The sequence below is a fragment of the Carassius auratus genome, chromosome 19, assembly GCF_003368295.1.
Source record: "Carassius auratus strain Wakin chromosome 19, ASM336829v1, whole genome shotgun sequence".
NCBI lineage: Eukaryota > Metazoa > Chordata > Actinopteri > Cypriniformes > Cyprinidae > Carassius > Carassius auratus.
Window position 1 is genome coordinate 18,316,796 of NC_039261.1, and position 25,463 is coordinate 18,342,258.

The 25,463-nt window shown below is 35.4% G+C and overlaps 1 protein-coding gene across 4 annotated transcripts in view; it reads right to left on the bottom strand.

Annotated features, from left to right (window-relative positions):
• Nucleotides 1-2,844: 2,844 nt before the first annotated feature.
• Nucleotides 2,845-25,463, bottom strand: part of fhod3a (formin homology 2 domain containing 3a) — a 46,734-nt gene continuing 24,115 nt past the window's right edge. The window contains exons 9-26 of one of the 4 annotated variants that reach the window (XM_026289307.1): nt 24,832-24,975; nt 24,589-24,761; nt 19,458-19,493; nt 18,546-18,680; nt 18,380-18,430; nt 17,741-17,931; nt 16,946-17,269; nt 14,802-15,664; nt 14,298-14,456; nt 13,148-13,330; nt 11,390-11,509; nt 11,150-11,311; nt 8,075-8,265; nt 7,298-7,502; nt 6,594-6,617; nt 5,611-5,803; nt 4,604-4,762; nt 2,845-3,600 (exon numbers count right to left, since the gene is read on the bottom strand). In XM_026289307.1, the coding sequence (XP_026145092.1) occupies nt 3,572-3,600; nt 4,604-4,762; nt 5,611-5,803; nt 6,594-6,617; nt 7,298-7,502; nt 8,075-8,265; nt 11,150-11,311; nt 11,390-11,509; nt 13,148-13,330; nt 14,298-14,456; nt 14,802-15,664; nt 16,946-17,269; nt 17,741-17,931; nt 18,380-18,430; nt 18,546-18,680; nt 19,458-19,493; nt 24,589-24,761; nt 24,832-24,975 (3,342 nt within the window). In that variant the 3' untranslated portion in view covers nt 2,845-3,571. Of the gene's footprint in view, nt 3,601-4,603; nt 4,763-5,610; nt 5,804-6,593; nt 6,618-7,297; nt 7,503-8,074; nt 8,266-11,149; nt 11,312-11,389; nt 11,510-13,147; nt 13,331-14,297; nt 14,457-14,801; nt 15,665-16,945; nt 17,270-17,740; nt 17,932-18,379; nt 18,431-18,545; nt 18,681-19,457; nt 19,494-19,695; nt 20,028-24,588; nt 24,762-24,831; nt 24,976-25,463 lie in introns of those variants that run through there. The other 3 variants (XM_026289305.1, XM_026289306.1, XM_026289308.1) reach the window with 3 other exon arrangements.

Below are 25,463 nucleotides of genomic sequence, written 5' to 3' on the forward strand. Positions count from 1 at the left end.
GGGCCTTGTCTGTGGAATACCATGCCTCTAGAGATCAGAACTGCTCCCAACCTCTCTGTTTTTAAGTCTCTGGTCAAAACTTATCTATTCTCGTTAGCATATTGATTACTTATCTTAGACTGTTCTTATTATTTTACATTTGCTTCTTGATTTTATAATAAATCTTAGCTTAGTTGTTCTCTATGTGCTTACGTGTGTTTTGCTGCTTTTATTTTTATATGCTTGTTCTGTAAAGCACTTTGGTCTGTCTAGTGTGGCTGTTTAAATGTGCTATATAAATAAATGAACTTGAACTTGAACTTGAACTTAAGTTATTTTAAAAGGATCAGCTCCGTACAGGCAGGCAGACGAGTACAGAACGCAGTGCGTTAAATTGTACATTAAACGTTTTCCTCCTATAGAAAATCATTATAAATAAAACACAATGTAGCTTAATGGACAAAGACAGTGATATAAACGAGTTGTAGACAGTTTATTCTATATGGAAAAATGCTTAACGCGAAACGTTGCGCGTTGCGTTTATTCACCACCACAGCTTCTTGTCTCCATTGGCAACAAGCAGGATTTGTGTCGATTGCAAGTGTCGCAGGTAGCAGGGAGTGAAAGTAGCGATTGCAAGTGACATTGTAATTTAGTTTATTTTTTTCTTGTCTTCGCCACCTGGCTACTGTTATAAAATGTTGGGAAATTCAAACAAAACGTAAAAAAAAAAAAAAATCAATAAAATAAAAAATGAAGACTGCAAGTGACGTCACTAACGGAGGTGCAAGTGTCTGAGAGTGCAAGTATGAGAGTGCAAGTGCAAGTCTGCAGCCAGACCCTCTTGGAAAATATTGGAAATATAGTGGTGCTCTGGTATTAATGATATCAATGGAAGAAATAATAATAATAATGATAAAACAATTATAATGTAAAAAATATACAAAATAATAATGAATAAAAAGTAAATTAACAAATAATAATTAAATAAAAAATTTATAAAATTAAAAAACTTTTAAAAGAAAGTTAAAGTAAATAAAAAAAAAATGCTGAAAAAAATTCTATGTAAAAGATTTTCACAAGAATACAAAAATAAAAACTCTTTAAAATGTTATGTATTCAAGGACCTGTTTGGTGTATCTATTAACTAAATATGATCAAACATGATCAGTTTATTTATTATTACTCTCTATGGATACCAGAAAAGCTGCCAGCTGTTTTATTTCAGAAAGGGGTTCATTGCAGAGTGTGATGCCTGCAGATAAAAGAAAATAAAAAATGAAATAATAATATAAAAATAATGCAATACTATATATAAAAAATAAATATAAGTAAAATAAAAACAACAAACAATGTTTAAAAAAATATTAAAAATAAAATAAAAACAATGAATGTAAATAAATATATAAATTAATAAGTAAATGAAACAATTAAGAAAAAAAAATGGAAAAACAATTAAACAAACAAAAAATAACAATAAAAAGAATAATAAATAAATACAGAAAATAAAAGAGGATAAAACAATAAAAGTATGCATTTATACAGAAACGTTTTTTATGTATTCAAGGGCCTGTTTAATTTATCTATTAACTAAATTTGCAATTCATAAATACGCATAGATCCAGTCTTATTTCAGAAAGGTTTTATTGCAGGGTGTGACACATGCAGATCAAAGTGAAAAAAGTTACAGTACAAGGACTTCAATTCTGCAAAATGAGTTCAGATTTCATGTGCTCAAAAAAAAAAAAAAACCAATCATTATTGATGTTTCAGCAGCTAAAAACAGACGAGTGGATCGTGTGAGTTCCGTGTTCTGAAATAAAAGGCGTTTATGGCTTCAGTTGTCTTTCTTAAATTAACATGTACAGAAAAAACGATCTAAAGAAATTACAAAAGAAAACAAAAGGGCATTAACATTTACAGACTCATTCATCGTCAAAAATACTTTCACCTTTTTGTACATTTAGAACAATTTTTGGAGACAAAATACATCTGATGTAGAGCTCATACAAATCTTATAAAGTCTTGTTTTCTCATATAATAATAATAATGGACATTAAGGTGCAACTTGATGGTTTTCATAACAGCATGAACTGACACAAAGCTCTCAGATGATCTGAAAATAAAAGTAAGAGCCTCTGGGTTTCTATTAAAGATCTCAGAAACATGAATAAGTGATTAACTGTAGTTCCTTCTGTGTCAAAGGCACATCGAAATTTGCTATAAAACACTCACATCTCAAACAAAAGATGCTTAGAGAAACCAGAGGACCAAAACAAGAAACATTTATACATGTCATTTAACCCTCACAATGCATTCAATATCTCATCCTATTTTCATATCCTGGGTATTTTTATAACCTTAATATTGTTAACTAAAAACCATATTGTATCTCATTAGCAATTTCTCATGAATGCGGAAAAAATTCTAAGTTCTGAATGTTACCAAGTTATTACTGCATTTAACCCTTTAAAAAATTGAGAAATTCTTTGTCATATCAAATTACACATGAACCAGACCAAAAATACTGGGATGCAAAATATGTATGTGTATTTTTTTCAATATTGATGAGATATTTTATTGGAAAATATCATCGTATGAAAAAAAAAAAAGGGAATGAACTGCAGTGCTGCAGTGGTCAATAGTCGCCACATATTCATGTTCACAAGACAAAATTCAGCCCAGAAATACGTGAGATATGAGGGAAAAGGTAAAAAATATTTTACTAATGTTTTTTGACACTAATATAACTTCATATATTATTTTACAGAAGGTATTTGTGACATTTATGGTGCTTTATACAAACCGGGTCAAAAATGACCCGAACACGAAACGCATTATATCTCTGAAAGAATAACTGTAAAAAAAAAATAAACTATGTGTATTTCAAGGATCTTAACGCATCTGCAAAGTTTGGTTCCCTTACTAAAAACTATGCATTGTTTAAATATCTTTCTATATTTCTTCTGAATTATGAGGGTTAAAGATATAAAACTGAACTGCACAAAAGAGTCTGTTTGTGTTTTAAAGGAGTTTTACTGTCTGAAAACCACATCTAGGATTGTAGGATTTAAAATATACACACGTTAAATATCTGTTGAAAGTCGTCCCTTCATTTTGTACATTTAACAATAAATAATCCAAAGTATCAGAGCACAGTTTCACTGATCTGACCGATGCAAACATAAAATGACAGTCAAACCCTGAGATAGTGTTCAGTCGGGGTAAAAACATCTTATCTTCCCTTTCATTAAACTAAACTGTAAAGGGATTTTACATCATCACAGTGACGGCCTGCGGTTGGCTGGTGAGGCGTGTATGTAACGAGGAGGCGTGGCTTAGAATCAAACACACAGTGTGTGGAGGCGGAGCTTTGCTGTATATATGACCAGTGAAAGTTTCTTCAGTTTCATTATTAAACCATGTTTTTACTTTGGTATGTTGGATTTTCTCTTGTCTTGAGATGAGTTCTGCTGAAGTCAACAGCCTCAGTGTGCTTTGGACGGGATGTCCCATTACAAAGGCATCTCTGATGTGTCCAATCCCAGCGCTTGAGCTTCTTCTGCGGTCAGACCGCCTTTCAGAGTCCTCCTCACTGAGACACAATGTTAGCATTAGTCTCTGCTTAAATCAAGAACACAAGAACAACTCTATCATTTTTCATGTGGATTTATAAGGCTTCTAAATGATGAACATGATCAAAACTTACAATCTGCTCCTTGCCTTCTGAGTGATAGTATAAAGTTTTTTTTACACTTTTAGTGTAATTGTAAAAACGTCCAGCTTTAGCTGTCTTTCTGCTGTCAAATCTTTACTGATTTTTATCAAGTAAACATCAGAATAACTTATGAATAATAATGAATATTGTTTCACTTTATTTAGTTTTTGTCTTTTATATTTAATTTTTATATATTTATTACTTTCTGTGTCTTTTTTATGAAATTCAATAAATCATAAATAAATAAAAATTAACATTAAATAATTAATGTACATAAATTGTTAAAAAATCAGACTAAAACTTAAAAATAATTTTTATGATTTTATTAACTATAAAATTAACTAAGTATTTTCTATATTTTCTATATTTTTTACTATTATTTATTAAAAATTTTGAATGTTTATAATGTTTAATGTTCTTCGATTTGTTTTTTTTATTTAGATTGTTTGTGTGTTTTTTTTACTTATTTAGATAATTTTATGTCAGTATCTGCTGTTCATTTTATAAAGACCTCAATGATTTACATTACAAGCATCATAATTGCATCATATTATATATATATATATATATATATATATATATATATATATATATATATATATATATATTATATAACAGCACTTGCATATTATTAATCTTTTGTTGATTTTGATTGCTTTTATTGTCCTCATTTGTAAGTTGCTTTGGATAAAAGCATCTGCTAAATGACTACATGTAAGTGTAAATATCAATATCAGTATCTAAACCAAATTGCATATTTTTGAGTATATATGATTCATAAAAAGTTGGTAAAGATAAAATATAATTTCCTTTTATATATTATCTAAATGTTCAGTAAATGGTTACATTTGATAAAATTCCATTTTTAATTACAAATGTGAAGAGACACTCTGCAGCTGAACGTACGTGATTTGCGGTTCACGCGAGAGCGGCGGCGTTCACGGGGTTGCGTTCGTTCTCTGGGACTCTGAGTGGCTGATCGTACGATTCTCTCCATGATCTCGTCTGCAGCGTCGTCTGTCGTGCACTGAGACTCTTCGCTCGCTGCAGTCCATGCAGTGCGGCCTACAGAGAGACACAAGGATGTTACACCGATTCACCTGAACGTGATCCTACACATAAACACTGACAGTGTGTGTTTGTGTGCACAGCTTAATGATTTCTTAATGAGGAATAAAATATTAGATAGATTCCAGCCAGGTTTTAGAGCTGACCATAGTACAGTCTACACTTTTGAGGGTTTCTAATGACTACCTTCGAAGCATTGTCTCTGGAAGCTGTTTCTTACTCTGTTAGATCTTATTGCTGTATTTGATACAGTAGGTTATAACATTCTCATACTCACTGATCATTTTAGGAAACAGGTGGGTTTTTAGGGATTAGCCATAAAATGGTTCACTTCTTATTTGAAATATAGGTCCTCTTCAGTTAGTTTAGGGGATTATTCCTCAACTCTTGTGTGTGGGGTTCCTCAGGGTTCTATTTTGGGACCAATTTTATTTTACCTTTATATGTTCCCTTCTGGTTCTATTTTGAAGAAATTTGGGATTCTATGATTTGTATAAGGATGAAATTTATTTACCACTGAAACATGAGCATAAATGTGCCATTCAGTCCCTATATTAATGTTTGACTGAGGTTTAGTGTTGGTTGGTGAATAACTGTTTGTGTGTGAGTGTTTCTTTGTGTGTGTGTGTGTGTGTGTGAGAGAGTGTTTGTGTGTGTGTGTGTGTGAGTGTGCTAAGTGTTTGTTTTAATTTGAGTGTTTGTAAGTCTATGTGTTAGTTTGTGTTTTGAGTGTGTGTGTGTGTGTGTGTGTCTGAGTGTGTGTCTGAGTGTGTGTGCTAAGTGTTTGTTATAATGTGAGTGTTTGTATTTCTATGTGTTAGTGTGTGTGTGTGAGTGTGTGTGACCTCTGCTGGCGCGTGTGCGTGTCCTGAGGACCCTCGCTCCGGTGCTGTCATTGTCTTCTCTCTGTAGGCTGCTCTTCAGCACGGCCTTCATCTGCTCGTGTTCAGCTGTTTCTTCAGCGTGACACAAACTCTGCGGCTCGATCTGCGGCTCGACGGGAGCGTTACTGCTGCTGCTCACACACACATGACCCACCTGCACACACACACACACGGACCATCACAAACTACACACACTGATTATACATGATCATAAGTTATAAATTTAATAAACAACAAAATGTTAATTAAAATCAATAATTTGAAAAGAATAATCAAAATTAAATTATACACTTAACAGAATTTTAATAAATCATAAAAATAAATAATATTAACAAATTATTTGAAAAAACACACTTAAGAGTTAACACATAAATGATACATTAAAATAAATAATTAGAAAATAAAACCATTAAAATAAAATAATTACATTTAAAAAAGTTTTTTTATTTTTTATCTTCAAATTTCCAATATTTACATTTTACAAAAATATTTTTTTTCTTCTTTAAATATATTAAAGAAAACATATAATAGAATTCCAATAAATCATAGTGTTAAATTAAAGTAAATAAATACTCTATAAATAAAACAATTAAAATAAAGATAAAAAATATGAAATATTTTAGTAGTTTACTTGCATGTATTTTGACTATAAATCAACATTAGAGAACCATGAACATATGAATTTGTTGAAGTATTTAAGGTTAAAGCAAACAAACAAAAAAGTTTGGGAATCCCTGATGTAAAGAATCATTTGCACATTTACACCTGAAAGATTACACATACACACATGCATCAGACGTAATCAAGACAAAAACACAGGTCAGAAACAGCACATGTGCAGATCTCAACAGGGTTACACACTGATACCCCATTAGTGTCACTTTAAACAAGCCATTAAAGCATAAAGGGTTAATATCTGTCAGAACAAACGCACACCCTCATACCTCACTGTCCTCTTCATCATCCGTCTGGGGTGAGAAACAGAGATATCAACAGTCAACTGTCTGCAGTCTCAAAGAGTGTGGCAGTGATTGTCATTCGAGCAGATTTATGAACGTTCATCATTCTAGTCCCGTCCACACCACAACATACGTATATCTTTAGCTCCGCCCACATCACTAAATAATATATACAGTCCTGCACACGTTTACTACTATAGTCCCACCCACATCTGTGAATAATTAAATCCCCAGCTCCGCCCACATCACTAATAAAAATCTCTAGCTCCACCCACACTACAAAAGCATTTTTCTGAAGAAAAGCAGGCAGTTTAACTGTTCAGTACAAGCAAGGGACTCATGAACACCTATCACTAAACCAGGGGTCTCCAACCTTATTACATTCAGGAGCTACTTTTTAAAAAATAAAAGTGGCTGAGAGCTACTAATGTTATACAGTACTTAAATCTCTTAATATATCAATCCAAGCTGTTATACACGGCATTGTTAAAATGTGATGGAAATATTAAAAAAGTACTGATACACACACTGAAATAATTTTACCAAGTTTTATGACAAAAGACAACAAATAAAATTAGCAGCAAAACGCACTATTAACTTGCCCTAAACAGTGAAATAAAACATTAAAATAAAAATGTCAAATAAAAAAATAAATTATTGTAAAGTAAAAAGGTTTATTTGTCTCTCACCTGTGTGTTGATGTCTGTGATCATCTTCCCTCTCGTCTTGTTTCTCTCTCTGTGATCGGCGCGCTTCTGTCTCTGCTGGAGGACACGCTCTCGTGTGGTGCGATACTCCAGAGCAAACTCACTGAGCAGTTTACTGAACCGAGTCACGCTGATGTCACGAACACTGTACATCGGCTGACCCAGGAACAGCAGAAATGAGCGAAACCTGCCACACAAACAAACAATTCATAAAACCCTCTTTCATCAAGTTATTGTCTTTTGATAGTTTTTTAAATTTTTAGTATTTCATTTTTGTTTTTATTTTTAAATTTACATTTTTCACATTTGTAAAAAAATTTAGTATTTAAATTGTTATTATAAAATAATATAATTTTAATATTTTTTTGTAAGTGTTCTATTTTGATTGCTTTTTATGTTAAAAATAAAGTTTATTTTATTTTATGTTTTTATAACTTCATTAAATGGTTATTTTTTTGTTCATTTTTTTGTAGATTATTATTTATTAAAAATTATTCTTATTATTACGTGTTTTATTTGGATTGTTTTTATCAATGATTTATTACTCTAATACATTTTTAATTTTATAATATTTTTATACTTTTCATTAATTTTTAGCAAGTTATTTATTTTGATATTTTTTTTTAAATAAATTATTTCTTTCTTTCATTTTCATGTATGTACGTTAATGTTTCGCGTTTATACATTTTTTATTTATTTAACAAAAACCCAGAGTTTTAGCAAACAGACTGCATGACCTCTGACCTATGGCACTCTTACCTGTTCATGATCCTGCGGTGGACAGTTTTAAGGATGATGATTCTCTCAGCGCAGTCCTTTAAGAAGTCCGACATCTTCTGCTTCAGTGCCGGCTTCATCTCATGCTTTGCGATGACTTTCAGGTGGTCCCATGATGCTCTGCAGCGCCACTCCATCTGAGTCAGAGTCTCCTGCAGTTGGTCGAAGTCCACCTGGGGACCGAAGACACAAACACAGACGTTACTTCCGCAGCATTCATCTACGATTCTCTTTGTTTTTATTGTAAAAACAATTTATTCTATTTATTGTTTTTATTGTAATTATCATTTTAATTTAAGCTTTAGTTTTTTTTGTGTTACAGGAGCATGTGTTACTTTAATTCTTTAGAAGAGGAGCATGTGTTACTTTAGAAGAGTGTGTTTTACTTTAGAGGAGCGTCTGTTACTTTAGAAGAGCATGTGTTACTTTAGAGGAGCATGTGTTACTTTAGAAGAGCATTTGTTACTTTAGAGGAGCGTGTGTTACTTTAGAGGAGCGTGTGTTACTTTAGAGAAGCATTTGTTACTTTAGAGGACCGTGTGTTACTTTAGAAGTGGAGCATTTGTTACTTTAGAGGAGCGTGTGTTACTTTAGAGAAGCATTTGTTACTTTAGAGGAGCGTGTGTTACTTTAGAAGTGGAGCATTTGTTACTTTAGAGGAGCGTGTGTTACTTTAGAAGAGGAGCATGTGTTACTTTAGAGGAGCGTGTTACTTTAGAAGAGCATTTGTTACTTTAGAGGAGCGTGTTTTACTTTAGAGGAGCGTGTGTTTCTTTAGAGGACTGTGTGTTACTTTAGAAGAGGAGCATTTGTTACTTTAGAGGAGCATGTGTTACTTTAGAAGAGCATTTGTTACTTTAGAGGAGCGTGTGTTACTTTAGAGAAGCATTTGTTACTTTAGAGGAGCGTGTGTTACTTTAGAAGTGGAGCATTTGTTACTTTAGAGGAGTGTGTGTTTTTTAGAAGAGGAGCATGTGTTACTTTAGAGGAGCCTGTGTTACTTTAGAAGAGCATTTGTTACTTTAGAGGACCGTGTGTTACTTTAGAAGAGGAGCATTTGTTACTTTAGAGGAGCATATGTTACTTTATAAGAGCATTTGTTACTTTAGAGGAGCATGTGTTACTTTAGAGGAGCGTGTGTTTCTTTAGAGGAGCGTGTGTTACTTTAGAGGAGCGTGTGTTACTTTAGAGAAGCGTTTGTTACTTTAGAGGAGCGTGTGATACTTTAGAAGTGGAGCATTTGTTACTTTAGAGGAGTGTGTGTTACTTTAGAAGAGGAGCATGTGTAACTTTAGAGGAGCGTGTGTTACTTTAGAAGTGGAGCATCTGTTACTTTAGAGGAGCATCTGTTACTTTAGAGGAGCGTGTTACTTTAGAAGAGCATTTGTTACTTTAGAGGAGCGTGTGTTACTTTAGAGGAGCGTGTGTTACTTTAGAGGAGCGTGTGTTTCTTTAGAGGACCGTGTGTTACTTTAGAAGAGGAGCATTTGTTACTTTAGAGGAGCGTGTGTTACTTTAGAAGTGGAGCATTTGTTACTTTAGAGGAGCATTTGTTACTATAGAGGAGCATGTGTTACTTTAGAGGAGCATGTGTTACTTTAGAAGAGCATTTGTTACTTTAGAGGAGCGTGTGTTACTTTAGAAGTGGAGCATTTGTTACTTTAGGGGAGCGTGTGTTTTTTAGAAGAGGAGCATGTGTTACTTTAGAGGAGCGTTTGTTACTTTAGAAGAGCATTTGTTACTTTAGAGGACCGTGTGTTACTTTAGAAGAGGAGCATTTTTTACTTTATAAGAGCATTTGTTACTTTAGAGGAGCGTGTGTTACTTTAGAGGAGCGTGTGTTACTTTAGAGGAGCGTGTGTTACTTTAGAGAAGCATTTGTTACTTTAGAGGAGCGTGTGATACTTTAGAAGTGGAGCATTTGTTACTTTAGAGCAGCGTGTGTTACTTTAGAAGAGGAGCATGTGTTACTTTAGAGGAGCGTGTGTTACTTTAGAGGAGCGTGTGTTACTTTAGAGAAGCATTTGTTACTTTAGAGGAGCGTGTGATACTTTAGAAGTGGAGCATTTGTTACTTTAGAGGAGCGTGTGTTACTTTAGAAGAGGAGCATGTGTAACTTTAGAGGAGCGTGTGTTACTTTAGAAGAGCATTTGTTACTTTAGAAGAGCAGCATGTGTTACTTTAGAGGACCGTGTGTTACTTTAGAAGAGGAGCGTGTGTTAATTTAAAGGAGCGTGTGTAACTTTAGAGGAGCGTGTGTTACTTTAGAAGAGGAGCATTTGTTACTTTAGAGGAGTGTGTGTTACTTTAGAAGAGGAGCATGTGTTACTTTAGAGGAGCGTGTGTTACTGTAGAGGAGCATGTGTTACTTTAGAAGAACGTGTGTTACTTTAGAAGAGCGTGTGTTACTTTAGAGGAGCATGTTTTACTTTAGAGGAGCATGTGTTACTTTGTTACTTTAGAGGAGCATTTGTTACTTTAGAGGAACGTGTGTTACTTTAGAGGAGCGTGTGTTACTTTAGAGGAGCATGTGTTACTTTAGAGGAGCATGTGTTACTTTAGAGGAGCATGTGTTACTTTAGAGGAGCATGTGTTACTTTAGAAGAGGAGCATTTGTTACTTTGTTACTTTAGAGGAGCATTTGTTACTTTAGAGGAGCGTGTATTACTTTAGAGGAGCGTGTGTTAATTTAGAGGAGCGTGTTTTACTTTAGAAGAGGAGCATGTGTTACTTTAGAGGAGCGTGTGTTACTTTAGAGGAGCGTGTGTTACTTTAGAGGAGGATGTGTTACTTTAGAAGAGCGTGTGTTACTTTAGAAGAGCGTGTGTTACTTTAGAGGAGCGTGTTTTACTTTAGAGGAGCGTGTGTTACTTTAGAAGAGGAGCATTTGTTACTTTAGAGGAGCGTGTGTTACTTTAGAAGACGGTGTGTTACTTTAGAGGAGCGTGTTTTACTTTAGAGGAGCGTGTTTTACTTTAGAGGATCGTGTGTTACTTTAGAGGAGCGTCTTTTACTTTAGAGGAGCGTGTGTTACTTTAGAGGAGTAACATGTGTTACCTTTGCGGAGCGTGTGACAGCGCCGATCTCAGAATATAGGTCTGTGCTCTCTGGGAAGTTCTCCACCACGATGCTGCAGACGTGAAGCAGGAGCGACTGCTTATGAACCGTGTCCTTCACCTCAGGAACCTTCTCCAGATACGTCAGATCGAAACCTTTGGCCTGTGCAAACATCATCAGTCAGTCACATCAATTTAATGACAATAAAGCGTTTGAGTGTGTGTTGCACTGAAGTCTCACGCTGGAGCCATTTAGGAAGTTTCCAATCGCCAGCAGGGTCGATAAGATGAAGCGCAACGTTTTGTTCTTCTCCAGCTGATCCATGCCTTCCTTAAGGTCCTGTAGTGGCTCGGCCACTTCCTGTCAAACCGGAAACACGGTTAACATGATTAACAGTGTCATTACTATGAATATAGCGGTTATTAGATTTATTACAAGTTTGAATTCATTTGTATTTTATATTTTCTGTTTTCATTTGAAAGTTATTAAATTTGTAGGGGTTCTTCCTTCAGTTTTATTAGTTTTTCTAATATGTACCTTAGTGAAAAGTAAGTATAATTAAATGTATTTGAAATACATTTATTTCATGCTAAGTATACTACTAATACATTTTCATATTTATGTCCTTAATAAAATCCCTGCAATTGTACTTTTAGTATACTAAAATGGTATACTTAAAAGTCTGCTAAATTGGAAAAAACAAATTTTGTACTAAATGCACATTAATTTTGCTGGAGTACAATTAAAGATATACTGAGTATGTTTGATTGTGCTAAAGTGGAACTATTAATCTTCAGGTACACTTTAAATATTTTGCATTTAAAGTATATTTACAGTAAATATTATTCGATATATACATCAAAAAAGAGCTGAAATTAAATAAGTTTTAAAGTTTTTTTAAATATTTTATTTCTAGTAAAGTTTATTTTATTTCAAGCAACAAAACTTTTATTTATTATATATATATATATATATATATATATATATATATATATATATATATATATATATATATATATATATAATTTTTATTTGACTTTTTTTTGTTAATTAGTTTTAGTAAGCTACAATAACACTGATGATTAATTAACCTATTAAATATCTGGTCATTTTAACAGTGCATGAAAGATGTAGCAGCATTGTGAGCAGATGAGTTATAGGACGTGTTTTATACGCAGGTACAGATCAGTCTTCAGGGTCTGAAATGGAGGAGAAAACAAATGTGTTTCTGGTTATTGAGTATTTTGTTTGTAGCACACGATGTGCCTCTCCATCAGGACGACTAAAAACATCTCTTGTGTCAAAAAAACGATAAAACACCACAACCTGAGGAATGCTGGAAACTTCACAGAGAGAGAGATGGGAATGTTCTGTGCTCTCTGAGCGTCTAACACGTTCATCTTTGCAGGTTGAAAGTCTGTACATGACGTCAGCGGAGTCTAATATCAGTACTAATGTAATTGTAAAGGTCTTTGCACACCAAAATTTTTGCATGTTAAAAAATATTTACCACCTTATGTTGTGTCTATCACATTTACACATTGCATATTTTTAATTTTAATAAATTTTAATTTCAGTTTTTATTTTAGTTTTTTTAGTAAATCAATAGAGAAATGTATAATTTAATATAATTTTTTTTTTTTTTTTAGTTAACTATAATAGCAATATGTTTAACCTGTTGCTTTTAAGTAACACTTTTGATAGTTTTTAGATCGAACTGTCCCATTTTGTCAGTGTTCTGCCAGTTCTTCCGAAAGAATGGTTAATGTTTGTAGAATTTTGTCAATTTTGTTAATATATTGGAAAAATAAAAAGTTGCATTTACTCACAAATATAATATCATTCAAAATATTTTAATTCTTTTTTAATAAATTTATACTTTCATTAATTAAGGGCACAAAAAACTGATTACAATTGAACAGATATTCAGATAGAAAACTGTATTTTTTTCTGTTTTTGATCAAATAAATGCAGCTTTGATGAGCAGAAGAGGCTCACCTTCTCGCTGGCTTCATAGTCGAGTTTGAAGGCCCAGAGCTGCAGGCGTGCTGAGAGCTCGCTGATGGAGGACAGGGTCAGCAGGAATTGCTCCGCGCTGCCCAGTGGAATGTCAGGATTTGCTAGCTGAGCTTCCTGGATCTTCTGCGTCTCTTCTTCCGTAGGAATCATTGTCAGGATTTTCTACAGCATAAAAGAGGGACAAGGCAAAACGTAATATTCTAATGAAACATTTTACATTCTATGGCAAAATGTTACATTCTAAAATGATGAACTTTAACATTCTAATTGTGACAATGTAAAATTCTGAAGTGGCAAATAGTAATATTCAAAGATAACAAAAATTCAATATTCTAATACTGCAAAATGTTATATTCTAAGAAGGCAAAATGTAACATTCTAAAATGGTCAAATGTAAAATTCTGAAATAACAAATTGTAACATTATATGGCAAGATGTAACATTCGAAGGCGGCAAAAATTTAACATTCCAAATAACAAAATGTTACATTCTAAAATGGCAAAATGTAACATTTTAAGATGTCAGAAATGTAACATTCTGAAATGGCAAATTGTATTATTCTAAGATGACAAGAATGCAACATTCTAAAAGGGCAAAATGTTACATATTAAGATTGAAAAAATGTAACATTATAAAATAGGGCTGGGCAATAATTTGATAATGGTAATTATTGCGATATAATTTTCCTTGATAAAATTATATGAAGAGTTTGATAAATGTCCGATATAATGTTTATGCGCCAAAATCGGAATGAAACAGCGCAACAGATTTTGATCATGAACAAAAATGTACCTCTCCATCCTAACTCAAGCTACTATCAAATGTGCATTTCTAAGAGACAAAAAAGCAATATTATTATTATCAGACAACCCAAACCGGTTTCTTGATTTGAAACGATATCACTCATTAGAACATTCAGAAGGAAAATAAGGAAAAGGAAAATAAATAGATAAGGATAAGGAAAGGATAATGAATGGTCCAGTTTCTACAACTGTTAGTTTGGAGCAAAAATAGAAATATTTGACATTTATCCTGATAATTATCGATATCGACTGATACTAATTTTTTTTTTTGGTCATATCACCCAGCCCTATTCAAAAATGGCAAAATGTTATATGTTTTTTTGTACCTCAATGCCCTCTTTGTTGAGCGCATACTCGTCAAAGTTGAGTATGGCAGTTTTGATGGTGCGCGGCGGTGGAAGAACCGTCAGACCGATGTTGATGGAGTTGCTGCGTTTGGAGTCCAGAATGATGATCTCCTGCCGCTTCCCATCCGCTGCCACTTTCTGATCGACACACAGATACAATCATCAGTGCAACAAGTCACAGTCTGTCATTTCATTCATCTTTCTATGAATTGCTCAGAAGAGTCATTGGTTCAAACCAATAAATCCAATAAAACCAATTGAGCAAATTATTTAAGCATCACTCATAAGACTCATAAGAGTTACACGTTTGTTCAATAACTGGATTCAGTTGAGTTAATTTGTGTTGGTTCAATTATTATTATTATTTTTTAAGCGATTCATTAAAGCATCACTCATAAGAGTCATTTGTTTCCTGTAAATAAGTCTCCAGAACAAAACTTCATTTGACTTTTGGGATGGTACTATGACTGTGATTCTGCTCACCTTAGTCACGGGCATCTCTTTGGATTTGCTTTCAAACAGGTGTTCAAGTTTAGCCGTGTCAACTTTGACAGGTTCAAGTCTGGACCAGAGCGACTCTTGGCTGCGTTTGTGGTTGCGGTAGATCCAGTCGGCGGGACGGACTTCACTCCAGAACAAGCGGATGGTCTTCTTCTTCTTCTGGAAGAGTGGAGGTTGCTCCGCCTGCTGCTGAGGAGGGGGCGGAGCCTGGCTGGAGAAGCAGGGAGGGGGCGGAGGCACACGGATGCTGAACATGGGAGGGGGCGGAGGACAGCCGAACATAGGGGGCGGGGCCGGGAGATTAAAGGGGCAGGGCGGTGGCGGAGGGGGCGGAGCCAGCAGATCGCCAGAGCTGTATAAACTCCCAGAGTCCAGGACATCTTGGTCATCCTCGTCTCCTAGATCGGTGAAGTCGATGTCGCCGATGCGCAGTTCCCGCGGACTCGCCATCAGCTGGTCCCAGATAGAGTCCGACTCCTTCTTCGGAGCTGGCGGAGGAGGAGGAGGAGAAAGAGGAGCTTCCTGTGTTTCTATTGGTGGAGAGGTGAGACCCTTCACGATGTCTCCGAAGCGCTCGGCAAAAGCTCGCACGTTGCTCTGGTTCTCCACTTTCTTGTCTTCTTCGTGCCGAGCATCGTTCTCTTCCTGAGGTGTCGCGTCCTGCGACGAATCCTCAGCCTTTTCCTTTGCGTCTCGCTCCTTGTCCTCGGCCAGCTCGTCTTCGTCCTCGTCTTCCTCCGAGGGTCTCTTGCTCTGCGAGTAGAGCATGTCCAGTATGAAGAGCTTGCTGTCGAGGATCTTGTTTCGTTGTTCATTCACGTCTCTGACGCTCTGAGGACACTGACCTGCAGCAAACACACAGACAGAAGGACCTCAGATACAGCAGGCACTAGTTTAACCCTGAATCTTTCAATTTGATCATGATTTTAGCTACCAGTAAGAGTTCAGTAGTCATATTTTGCTATATTAAAATACATTTTGCTAGTGCTGTCAAACAATTATTTGTGATTAATCGCATCCAAAATAAAGTTTTTTGGTTTTTTTAAATATAGGTATGCATACTGTGTATATTTATTGTGTATTTATAAATACACACACATCATGCATATACCGGTATATATTTCAGAATAAAATATTTTATGTTTATATATTAAATATTTATTTTGTCCATTAGTTTTTATATTATAATAACAATATAATAATATAACTAATTTATAATTAACATTGTATATATATTATGTTTTAGATTTAATAATATTCCTTATTTTAGTTTTTTTTTTATAAGCTTTACATTTTAGTTCAGCTTTAGATGTAGCAATACTTTAGCAGTTAGCATTTTAGCTGTTAGGGTAAAATTTTTATTTTAATATTTCAGATTTTCTATAATTCATTTTACATTACTCAGACTGAATAATAATGAATAATTACTATAACTAATTAATAATAAATTATATAATAAATAAATATATACAAATTACATACAGCAGATGTGTATATATATCATGTATTATATTAAATAATATTTATTGCTTTAAATTTTACCATAATATTTTAATATTTTAGATTTTTCATATTAACCTTACATATTAGTCCAGTATTACTTGCACTTTTCAAATGTATTTTATTGTGCATTTTTTATATTTTTCAAATTTAATATTTAATACTGTAACACATACGTTTATTAAGTATTTAGCTTTTTAGCCAAATGTAGTTTCTATATAGTGAAGTGAAAGTGACATTCAGCCAAGTATGGTGACCCATACTCAGAATTTGTGCTCTGCATTTAACCCATCCGAAATGCACACACACAGAGCAGTGAACACACACACACTGTGAGCACACACCCAGAGCAGTGGGCAGCCATTTATGCTGCGGCGCCCGGGGAGCAGTTGGGGGTTCGATGCCTTGCTCAAGGGCACCTAAGTCATGGTATTGAAGGTGGAGAGAGAGCTGTTCATGCACTACCCCCACCCACAATTCCGTCCGGCCCGAGACTCGAACTCACAACCCTTCGATTGGGAGTCCGACGCTCTAACCATTAGGCCACGACTTCCCCGTTAGTTGAAACAGTAACTGTTATTCATGGACACTCTTCTGTATTATTATCTGGTCCTCGTTCCTCTCACCCGTCTCGGCTCCTGCAGGGGCTCCATCCTCTCTCTCCAGTGTGCTGCTGGCTGATGATATACTGGAGGCCGAGCAGTTGTCCTTCTCGTTCACTTCTTCGTTCTGTCGTTCTTTATCACTCAAGATCCCGCTGTCCTCCGCTTCTCCATCCGGCGCTTCCCGTTCAGACCCCTCCTCTTCCTCTTCCGCCCGCTCCTCGGCTCCGCCCACTTCCTGTTCAGCACTCATCTCCTCCACTTCCTCTTCCTGTTCTTCTCTGGGTTCTACGTCCTTCTCCTCGGGTTCTAGACTGGCCTCCACGTCTGGTTCTAGATCATTGGTGTCTGTGGAGAAGGAGATTCATTGGTGAACAGAAGAGAGCAGTATACAGTGTGTGTACAGTGAGCTTGTGATCAGGTTCAACATGTGACTTCCTGCACTGATAATGTCCCTCAGATGAGGGGCTCTGTAAGGGCCTCTGTGGCCCCGACTGCAGGCCCCTCACGAATATGAACAGGGAACACACCTCTGTGTGTCAGCACCTTCTCTGTGTGTGTGTGAGGTGATGGAGAAGTTACAGTATCAGTATATATATATATATATATATATGCTAAGAATTTCATTTGATCAACTTTAAAGATTTTCTCAATATTTAGATTTTTTTGCTCCCTCAGATTCCAGATTTTCAAATAGTTGTTCCTCTTCACAAACCACAAATCAATGGAGAGATCATTTATCCAGCTTTCAGAAAACTGACTTTATGACTGGTTTTGTGGTCCAGGGTCACAGATTGAGTGTGTGTCAGATTGGTTTACCTGGTTCAGAGGGCAGGTACGACGTGATGGGCGTGTCCTGCTCATCCTGTGATGTCACAGGGGAGGGCGTGGCACTGCGGGATGATTGACAGGTGTCCGTCGGGCTCAGAGTGAGGCTTAGACCTCGAGCCGCAGAACGCATTCGCTCTTGCTCAAACTCTTCGTCCGCCAGTCGCTCGGCCGTCCGAAACCTGACACACACGTTCAGCAAACACGGTCAATCCTCGCTCTGCAGACACATTCTCACGCTGTGTGCTTTCAGTCAAACAGGACGGTATGTGTGGAAGCGAGGGGAGGAGGAAAAATGTGTTTGGATTCGAGGAAAAGTGGGTTAAAAAAAGCCGAAGAGGGAAAATAAGACTAAACCTGTTCAAGATGTGACATCACATACACACACACACAGACACACAGACACACACACACACACACACAGACACACACACACACACACGCACACACTCTCTCTCACACACACACACACATACATACTCTCACAAGTTATGACCTAATATTATAACATGCTCCTTCTGAGCAGAGAGCTATATATAAAGGTTATTAGTTGCTAGGGTTTGACCCTCAGTTCTCCTGGAAGTTCACTGACTAAATATGACTGTTCAACTAGTCAGTGAATAAACTCACCTCTCCTCTCGAGCGTGTCTGGCCTCCTCCATGTTGGACACATAGTCCCGACTGCACACACACACACACACACACACACATACACAGGAGGGTGAGGTCAGGTGATCTGTACAGTGATAACAAAACATTGTGTGTGTGTGTGTGTGAGTGTACTGTAGGTCTGGACCTGTGTCGGTTGCGCTCCTCTCTCTCGATGCGCTGCAGTCGCTCTTCTCGCTCCACACGTCGTCTCTCTCTCTCCGCCGCCAGAGACTCCTGATGCTGACGGTACGAGGACGACAGCAGGCCGTCCACAGCAGGCCTAAACAACACCCATCATCAACACTCGAAAGTGAAAGTGACGTGACATTCGGCCACGACTTCCCTCGCCATGCACTATTAATCAACAGCTCACATACAATTCAATATGCAAAAATTATTCCCGATTATTTTAGTAAGTGTTTTATTTCAATTGTTTTTGTCAAAATGATCAAAATTGATTTAATCTCACATTATATGATTTCATTAATTATTTACTATTTATCAACTCATAAAAGCCCTGAAGTGCCTCGCAAATTTTGTGACACTGACGCAGTTATTGAACTAAACTGAATCAACAACTGAAGCAGAATAAATATAAAAAAATAATAATCATAAAGTATAATAAAATGTATATTATTAAATAAAATTATATATATATATATGTTATAATATATATTATATTATAATATTATATTATTTTATAAACGTTAATTTTTCATTATTGTGACGTTAATATTTTATAGACGGACAGATATATAATATAATATGATATGATATAATATAATATAACAATATAATTAATATAATATAATATAACTAATATAATGTAATGTAATATAATATAACAATATAATATAATATAATATAACATTGACACAGTTATTGAACTAATCTGAATAAACACTATATAGTTTTCTGTAGAGGTGCTTACAGCTGAAACTGAATTAGTTTCATTACTGATGAACGCTGACTCTGTTATTTTCCTGTTTATTAATGTGAATCCGTACTGTATACACTGCTCTGTAGAGGTGGATGTGATTAGACAGAAGCAGCTCACCGGTCTTTGTGTTGTTTGGCTGCTGTGGAGAGCGTCCTGAAAGAAACCACAGACAGAAAGAGAGAGTGAGTGTTACTGAAGACGTCAGGCGCTTCACGAGCGATGTGTGATGCCCTTCACCTAAAGCTTAAACATCAACATCAAGCAAAACGTGACGCATTCACACGGTGAACAGAAGCAGTGCAGATCCGCTGGAGACACACGTGAGCAGGTGCATCATGGGATACCAGGCGTCTACCTGCTGCTCTTCTGATCCTCCTGCTCCTCCAGATCGTAGGAGAACAGGAAGAAGGGCGAGTGGGGCAGGTACGGCAGGTGGGCGGAGCCTCGCTGCGGAGGGCTGATCTCATTGGACGACGGGACCCTGACAGACGACCCACGCCGTGCCAGCAGATTGGCTAGGAGCGATGGCTGGGCGGAGCCAGGAGGGGGCGGGGCCTCTAGGGCCTTCCTCGGCTCCGCCTCCTCAGGTGTGAGTGTGCTGCTGTGCTCTGAAGTGCTGAAGAACGGCATCATGGGTAAAATAAAACAGCGAGTTGTGTTTGTGTATTTTTGTATGTTCATGGAGACGTTTAAAACAAACCTGCCACCACAAACAACAGATAACTAACCAGCTACATAATATTGATTATGTATAATATAATAATACTTAATACTGGTAATATATAAAAACAAAAAATATGTAGGAAATATGTAGGAAACACATCAAATTATATATATAAAATAATAATATATGAAAATAATATATAGCAACAGATGAATAAATATATGTAAATGATATATAATCTGATAATATATAAAATAATAATAATATAACAAAAGTACATAATTAAAATGCTTAAAATGTAAAACATACACATATGTAAACAATACATTATATTGATTGCATAATATATGTAAATCATACATAATCTGATCATATATTTAATAATAATGTAATGTAATTATAAATATACTGTATTATATAAATATAATATAGAAGTAACAAATAAAATAATTTATAAAATTATACATTTATATAAATACAAATATATAAAATAATGGAAATAAGTATATGTAAATACATGTATGTGAACTATTAATAGTACTGTTAACAAAAAATAACAATATAGAATGATATATAATAATATAGGTGTAAAATGTAAATAATACATTCAAAAATCATATATAATAACATATGTATGTGAATAAATATATGTCCATAATAGAAAAGAATATAAATTGATGAGCTTGTTAGCACAAACTAACTAAAAACACAGAGTTAGAGAAAGTGAATATATGAGCAGTTATAGTTTTGGTAATATGAGGTGATATATCATTTAAAAGACATAAATTGCGAATGTTAAGCATATATCAGAGATGTATTATATAATTAGTCGTTTAGGGCTCCTAAAGAAGGATTTCTCTTGACAACAGCGTTAAGCGTTTGGTGTTCAGCAGTGAGCATCTACATCTTCCTCAGCAGAGGTCAAAGGTCAAACTGTGAATCTGATGGAGCACAAGACGTCTGTGACTGTGACACAAGAACTAGCACACGTGGAAACATCCCTCTCTCTGTACTAATATACCTGACCACACTGAGATTAGAGGGGTTTATCCCCCCCCCATCATCATCATCATCATCATCATCATCATCATCGGAAGCCGACTCAGTGAGAGGAGTATCCTCCTCATCTTCCTCTCTGCAGAGAAACCACAAACAGCAGCCATGCAGAACACATGATGTGACCATCATCTTCATCATCATCTTCTTCATCAGCTGGTCAGTCCATCATGAGAGCAGCTCGTGAGCAAACACACGTGAATGAGTGACTGATCCAGGCTGATAAATACTCATGGCTGAAGTGTGGAGGATGTTTGAGATTTAAACAGCTTATATAAAGTAGTGGTCAACCGATATTGTTTTTTTTGACAGCCGATGCAGATACCTTGGAAATCGGCTGATGACCGATATAAAGCCGATATAATTGTGTTTATTTTAATTAATATTTAAGAAACGTGAAATCGTTTGAAAATTTTTTACAAATTAAAAGTGTAAAATAAACATACTTATAATTTAGATGACAAACTATTTCTCATAAATGAATATTTAATAAAAAATATAATTATAAAGGAAGTAAACACTGTAACCAACTCAGTATTTTGGGAAGTTTGTGTGCAGTGGAAATCATATTTTTTCAAATAAAGCCAAAGTAACACTAATTTTACACACATCACACAGAGAAAATGACATGAATATGACAGTGTCGAAATGCATAGTTTGAAATTATGAGTTTAAAGTTTGTTGATACAAATCCACACTTCACAAGGTCTCACAACTGGATTTAACTAAGTTTGCAAGGTTTGTGAAATCAAATGTTCATAAGTCATTCAAAGATGTTCTTTAAATTATGTAAATGCGTATTTGCTGAACAGAAAAAACATATCGGCTAATGCCGATATAAAAAAAAAAGCCAAATATCGGCCGATATATCGGTCGACCACCAATAAAAACATAAATTACGTCAAAATATGAAAAACCGTACTAGTGCCAATGATCCTAAACCCACCAGTGATCTGAGTTCAGCTGAATGAGTCACATATCAGTGAATGTGTGTGATGCAGGTGATCAGGTTCGTTTAGTTAGTGATGATAAACTCACAGCAGAACACGAGTGCGCTGAGATACTGAACTACTGATACTGATCAAATCATCTCTTCAATAGACTGTTATTAGAGGCAGCTGAAGTGCTGTTTAGCGTCTGACAGCATGAGGACTTACATCACCGGGAGATATTTATGCATCACACGAGCTCTGGAGCAAAAACACCAGCAAAACATGGAGAAAATGCTGTAATACTTCATTCAGTCTCTGTGTTTCTAAACCCTCTTCAACTGTACTGCTGTCTACATAGACAGCTGCCTTCTGAGCCAACAACTGAAGAGGAACTTCATACATCAATTATTTGAAACACTTTCATGAGCAACACATCCATATAAAATCTGTTATGTTTTGTCCTAAAATCAGGTTTTTCCTAAATTTGTTTTTCTCTGTTTTAATTTTTTCAAATTCTAAACTCTAATTGAAGCCAAATCAGAATACCTTGTCTACACAATTAAATTCATAAAAAGTAAAATATTTAATAAATTTATTGCAATGTGAACAATTAAAGATGTTGAAATCTGGTTTATTTTTTTAAGAAAAGAAATTCTGTTTTGCATTAATTTTTTTTTTTACCAAATTTCCATTTTAGTTTATTAATTAAATAGTAATCTATATAAAATGAAAAACAAAAAATTTGTTCATAAACATTTATTAATTTATTCAAATCTATGTTTTCCAATGACATTTTTCTGGATTCCTTTTTATTTTATTAAAATTAAATTCAAAATCATGTCTAAATAAATGAAGTCATAAAACTCAACAATTTATTACAAATATATAAAAAAAAACGCTCTGTGAAATAAATATGTTTTATTTTTTTCCTAAATTATGTATATTCTATTAAACATTTTTTGGATTCCATTTTAATTGATTCATTAAATTCTAATCAAAGTCAAATCAGGAAACCTTGTCTAAACAACTGAATTCATAAAACGTATTTATTCATTTATAACAATTTTAAAGAGCCACACAGATGGGAAATCAAAAATTACCTGTATTACAATGTATGATGTAGCTGTCCATCAGTGTAAGCAATGTGCAAAGTAATTAAACCAAAAAGTACACGATTTATAAAGTTATTGGCTTCTAAAGTAAGGAGTCAACTGAAACGAGTTATAGATTTCAAATCTTTTGCCCATCTCTATGTACGTCATTAGAACACTTTGCATAATAATCTCCGCCTACCGTCTTGAGATAAACGTAACTCTGACCTGCCCCACCCCCCCACACAGACGCTCTGGTTGGTGTGATAGCATCATGTCGAGGAGACCGTGTGTTTTATTTTCACTCCCAAAGAATGAAGATCAGAAGAACCAATGGCTAAAATTCATTTTTACCACAATACCAGAGCAGTACAACAAATCCCTTTTGTTGTGTTCACAACATTTCACTGATGACTGCTTTTCTAATCTCGGTGAGTACAGTGGGATTTTCAAAGCGTTTGGCCATTAAAGAGGGTTCATTACCAACTTTATTTAGACCAACGAGCATCTCCGAATCACAACGCGAAGTATGATTATGAAGTTATGTGTTTGTTTTCTCCCGAGCGTCTTATCAGTATGTGTGCTGTGTGTAGCCTGTCTGCGCTGATCGTCATGTACAAACACGTCATTAAAATGAAGTGTAACAAGTGCTGCTAACAGATATTCTCTGATAAAGTAATCCATATGAAAACAACGCGATGTGTTTTCATGTCTCCCTTCATTATATCTAATGTGACCACGCCCCCGCGCTGAACGCGCTATTCAGATTCAAACTGAAGCGCGCGGCTTGAATACACCCACACAGAAGAAAAAGCACTGTTCAAGTTTTTTATTTTACTGTTTGCTTCGCGATGAGAGGAATAAGACATAATTCACCCCTAACACATTGTTTACCGTGGAGGTGTGTGTGGAACAACCAATCAAATCTCAATGTTAGTTGACCAATCAGGTTTCCAAGGAAACAGAATCTTTTAAACAGCTTCGCGCGAACCATTTGGGGATCTCTGAGAATTGAGGTAATTTTAAAATGATATTTTGACAAAATGAGAATGTTTTTTAGCCTTGGATGGATTTAAACCTAATGTACAGGACTTATAAACAGTGATAGGAAGCTTAGAATTTTCATCTTACTGGCTCTTTAACAACAAAACAGCTGTGTGAAATATGTTTTTTTTTTTATAAATTACATTTCATTAATTGATTAATACAATTTTAATCAAATAAAAAATATATATTTAAAAAATTTAGTTCATACAATTTTTAAAATGTATTTATTTATTTAAATTTTAACAAAAACACAGGAAATATGAAATCTCTTATTTATCCCCAAATTCTGTGTTGCATTTTTAAATTGTTCTGCATTTTATAATTTATGATTTAAAACTAATTTACTTTCGATTTATTTCTCCAAAATATTAAAAGTCCCTTGATATTCTGTGCTAATAAATAAATTTTTTGTGACTGGATTCCTCTATTAAATAAATAGGTCTAGTGAGTTGTCTCACCTCTCGTTGAGCTCCTGGAAGTTTGTGCTGTGTTTGGAGGCGGGGCTGAGTGTGGAGGCGTGGCCTGATCTGCCCAATGAATGCCTGTGGCTGCGGCGTCTCTGCAAGCCCCGCCCCTCTGTCCGTCTGTCAAGGCGAGTGTCTTCTACGCCGTCCTCGTGCCCCAGAGTGGCCTGCAGGAACAGAGACGCATCAGAACCAGAGATCGCTCAGACATCAGTCATCCGTCAGAGTCTGTCAGACCTCGTAGATGCTGAGCTGCTCCAGCAGATCCAGATCTGTTCCCTTACGGCCCATATAACGCTTACACACACTCTCTATGCCCTGCTCCTCCAGAACATCCACCAGATCATAGAAGGAGTCCTGATCGGGCAGCGCCGCCAGCGTCTGAGAGAGAGTGAGAGAGAGAGAGATTACACAGCTGCAGATGATCTGAAACAAGACTGTGTCTTACTAGCAGCAAGATATACTGATTCCTGTCATAGAAAGAAGGAGGAGTCAAGACATTAGTGATGTGCACACACACGCACACACACACACACTGAATTTTAAATTCTTCATAGAACTCTAAAATGTTAATTTGTTCTACTTTTTAAATGTAAACATGCATGTTTTAGTGCCATACATATCTGTTCTAGATTCAGTGTAAACACTATGCTTTGGCAGTACATTCTAACATCTGTCATGCTAATAAAGCACATATTGAATTGAATTGTGTCTGTGTGTGTGTGTGTGTGTGTGTGTATATGTGTGAGAGAGAGAGTGTGTGTGTGTGTGTATGTGTGAGAGAGAGTGTGTGTGTGTGTGTGAGAGAGAGAGTGTGTGTGTGTGTGTATGTGTGAGAGAGAGTGTGTGTGTGTGTGTGTGTGTGTGTG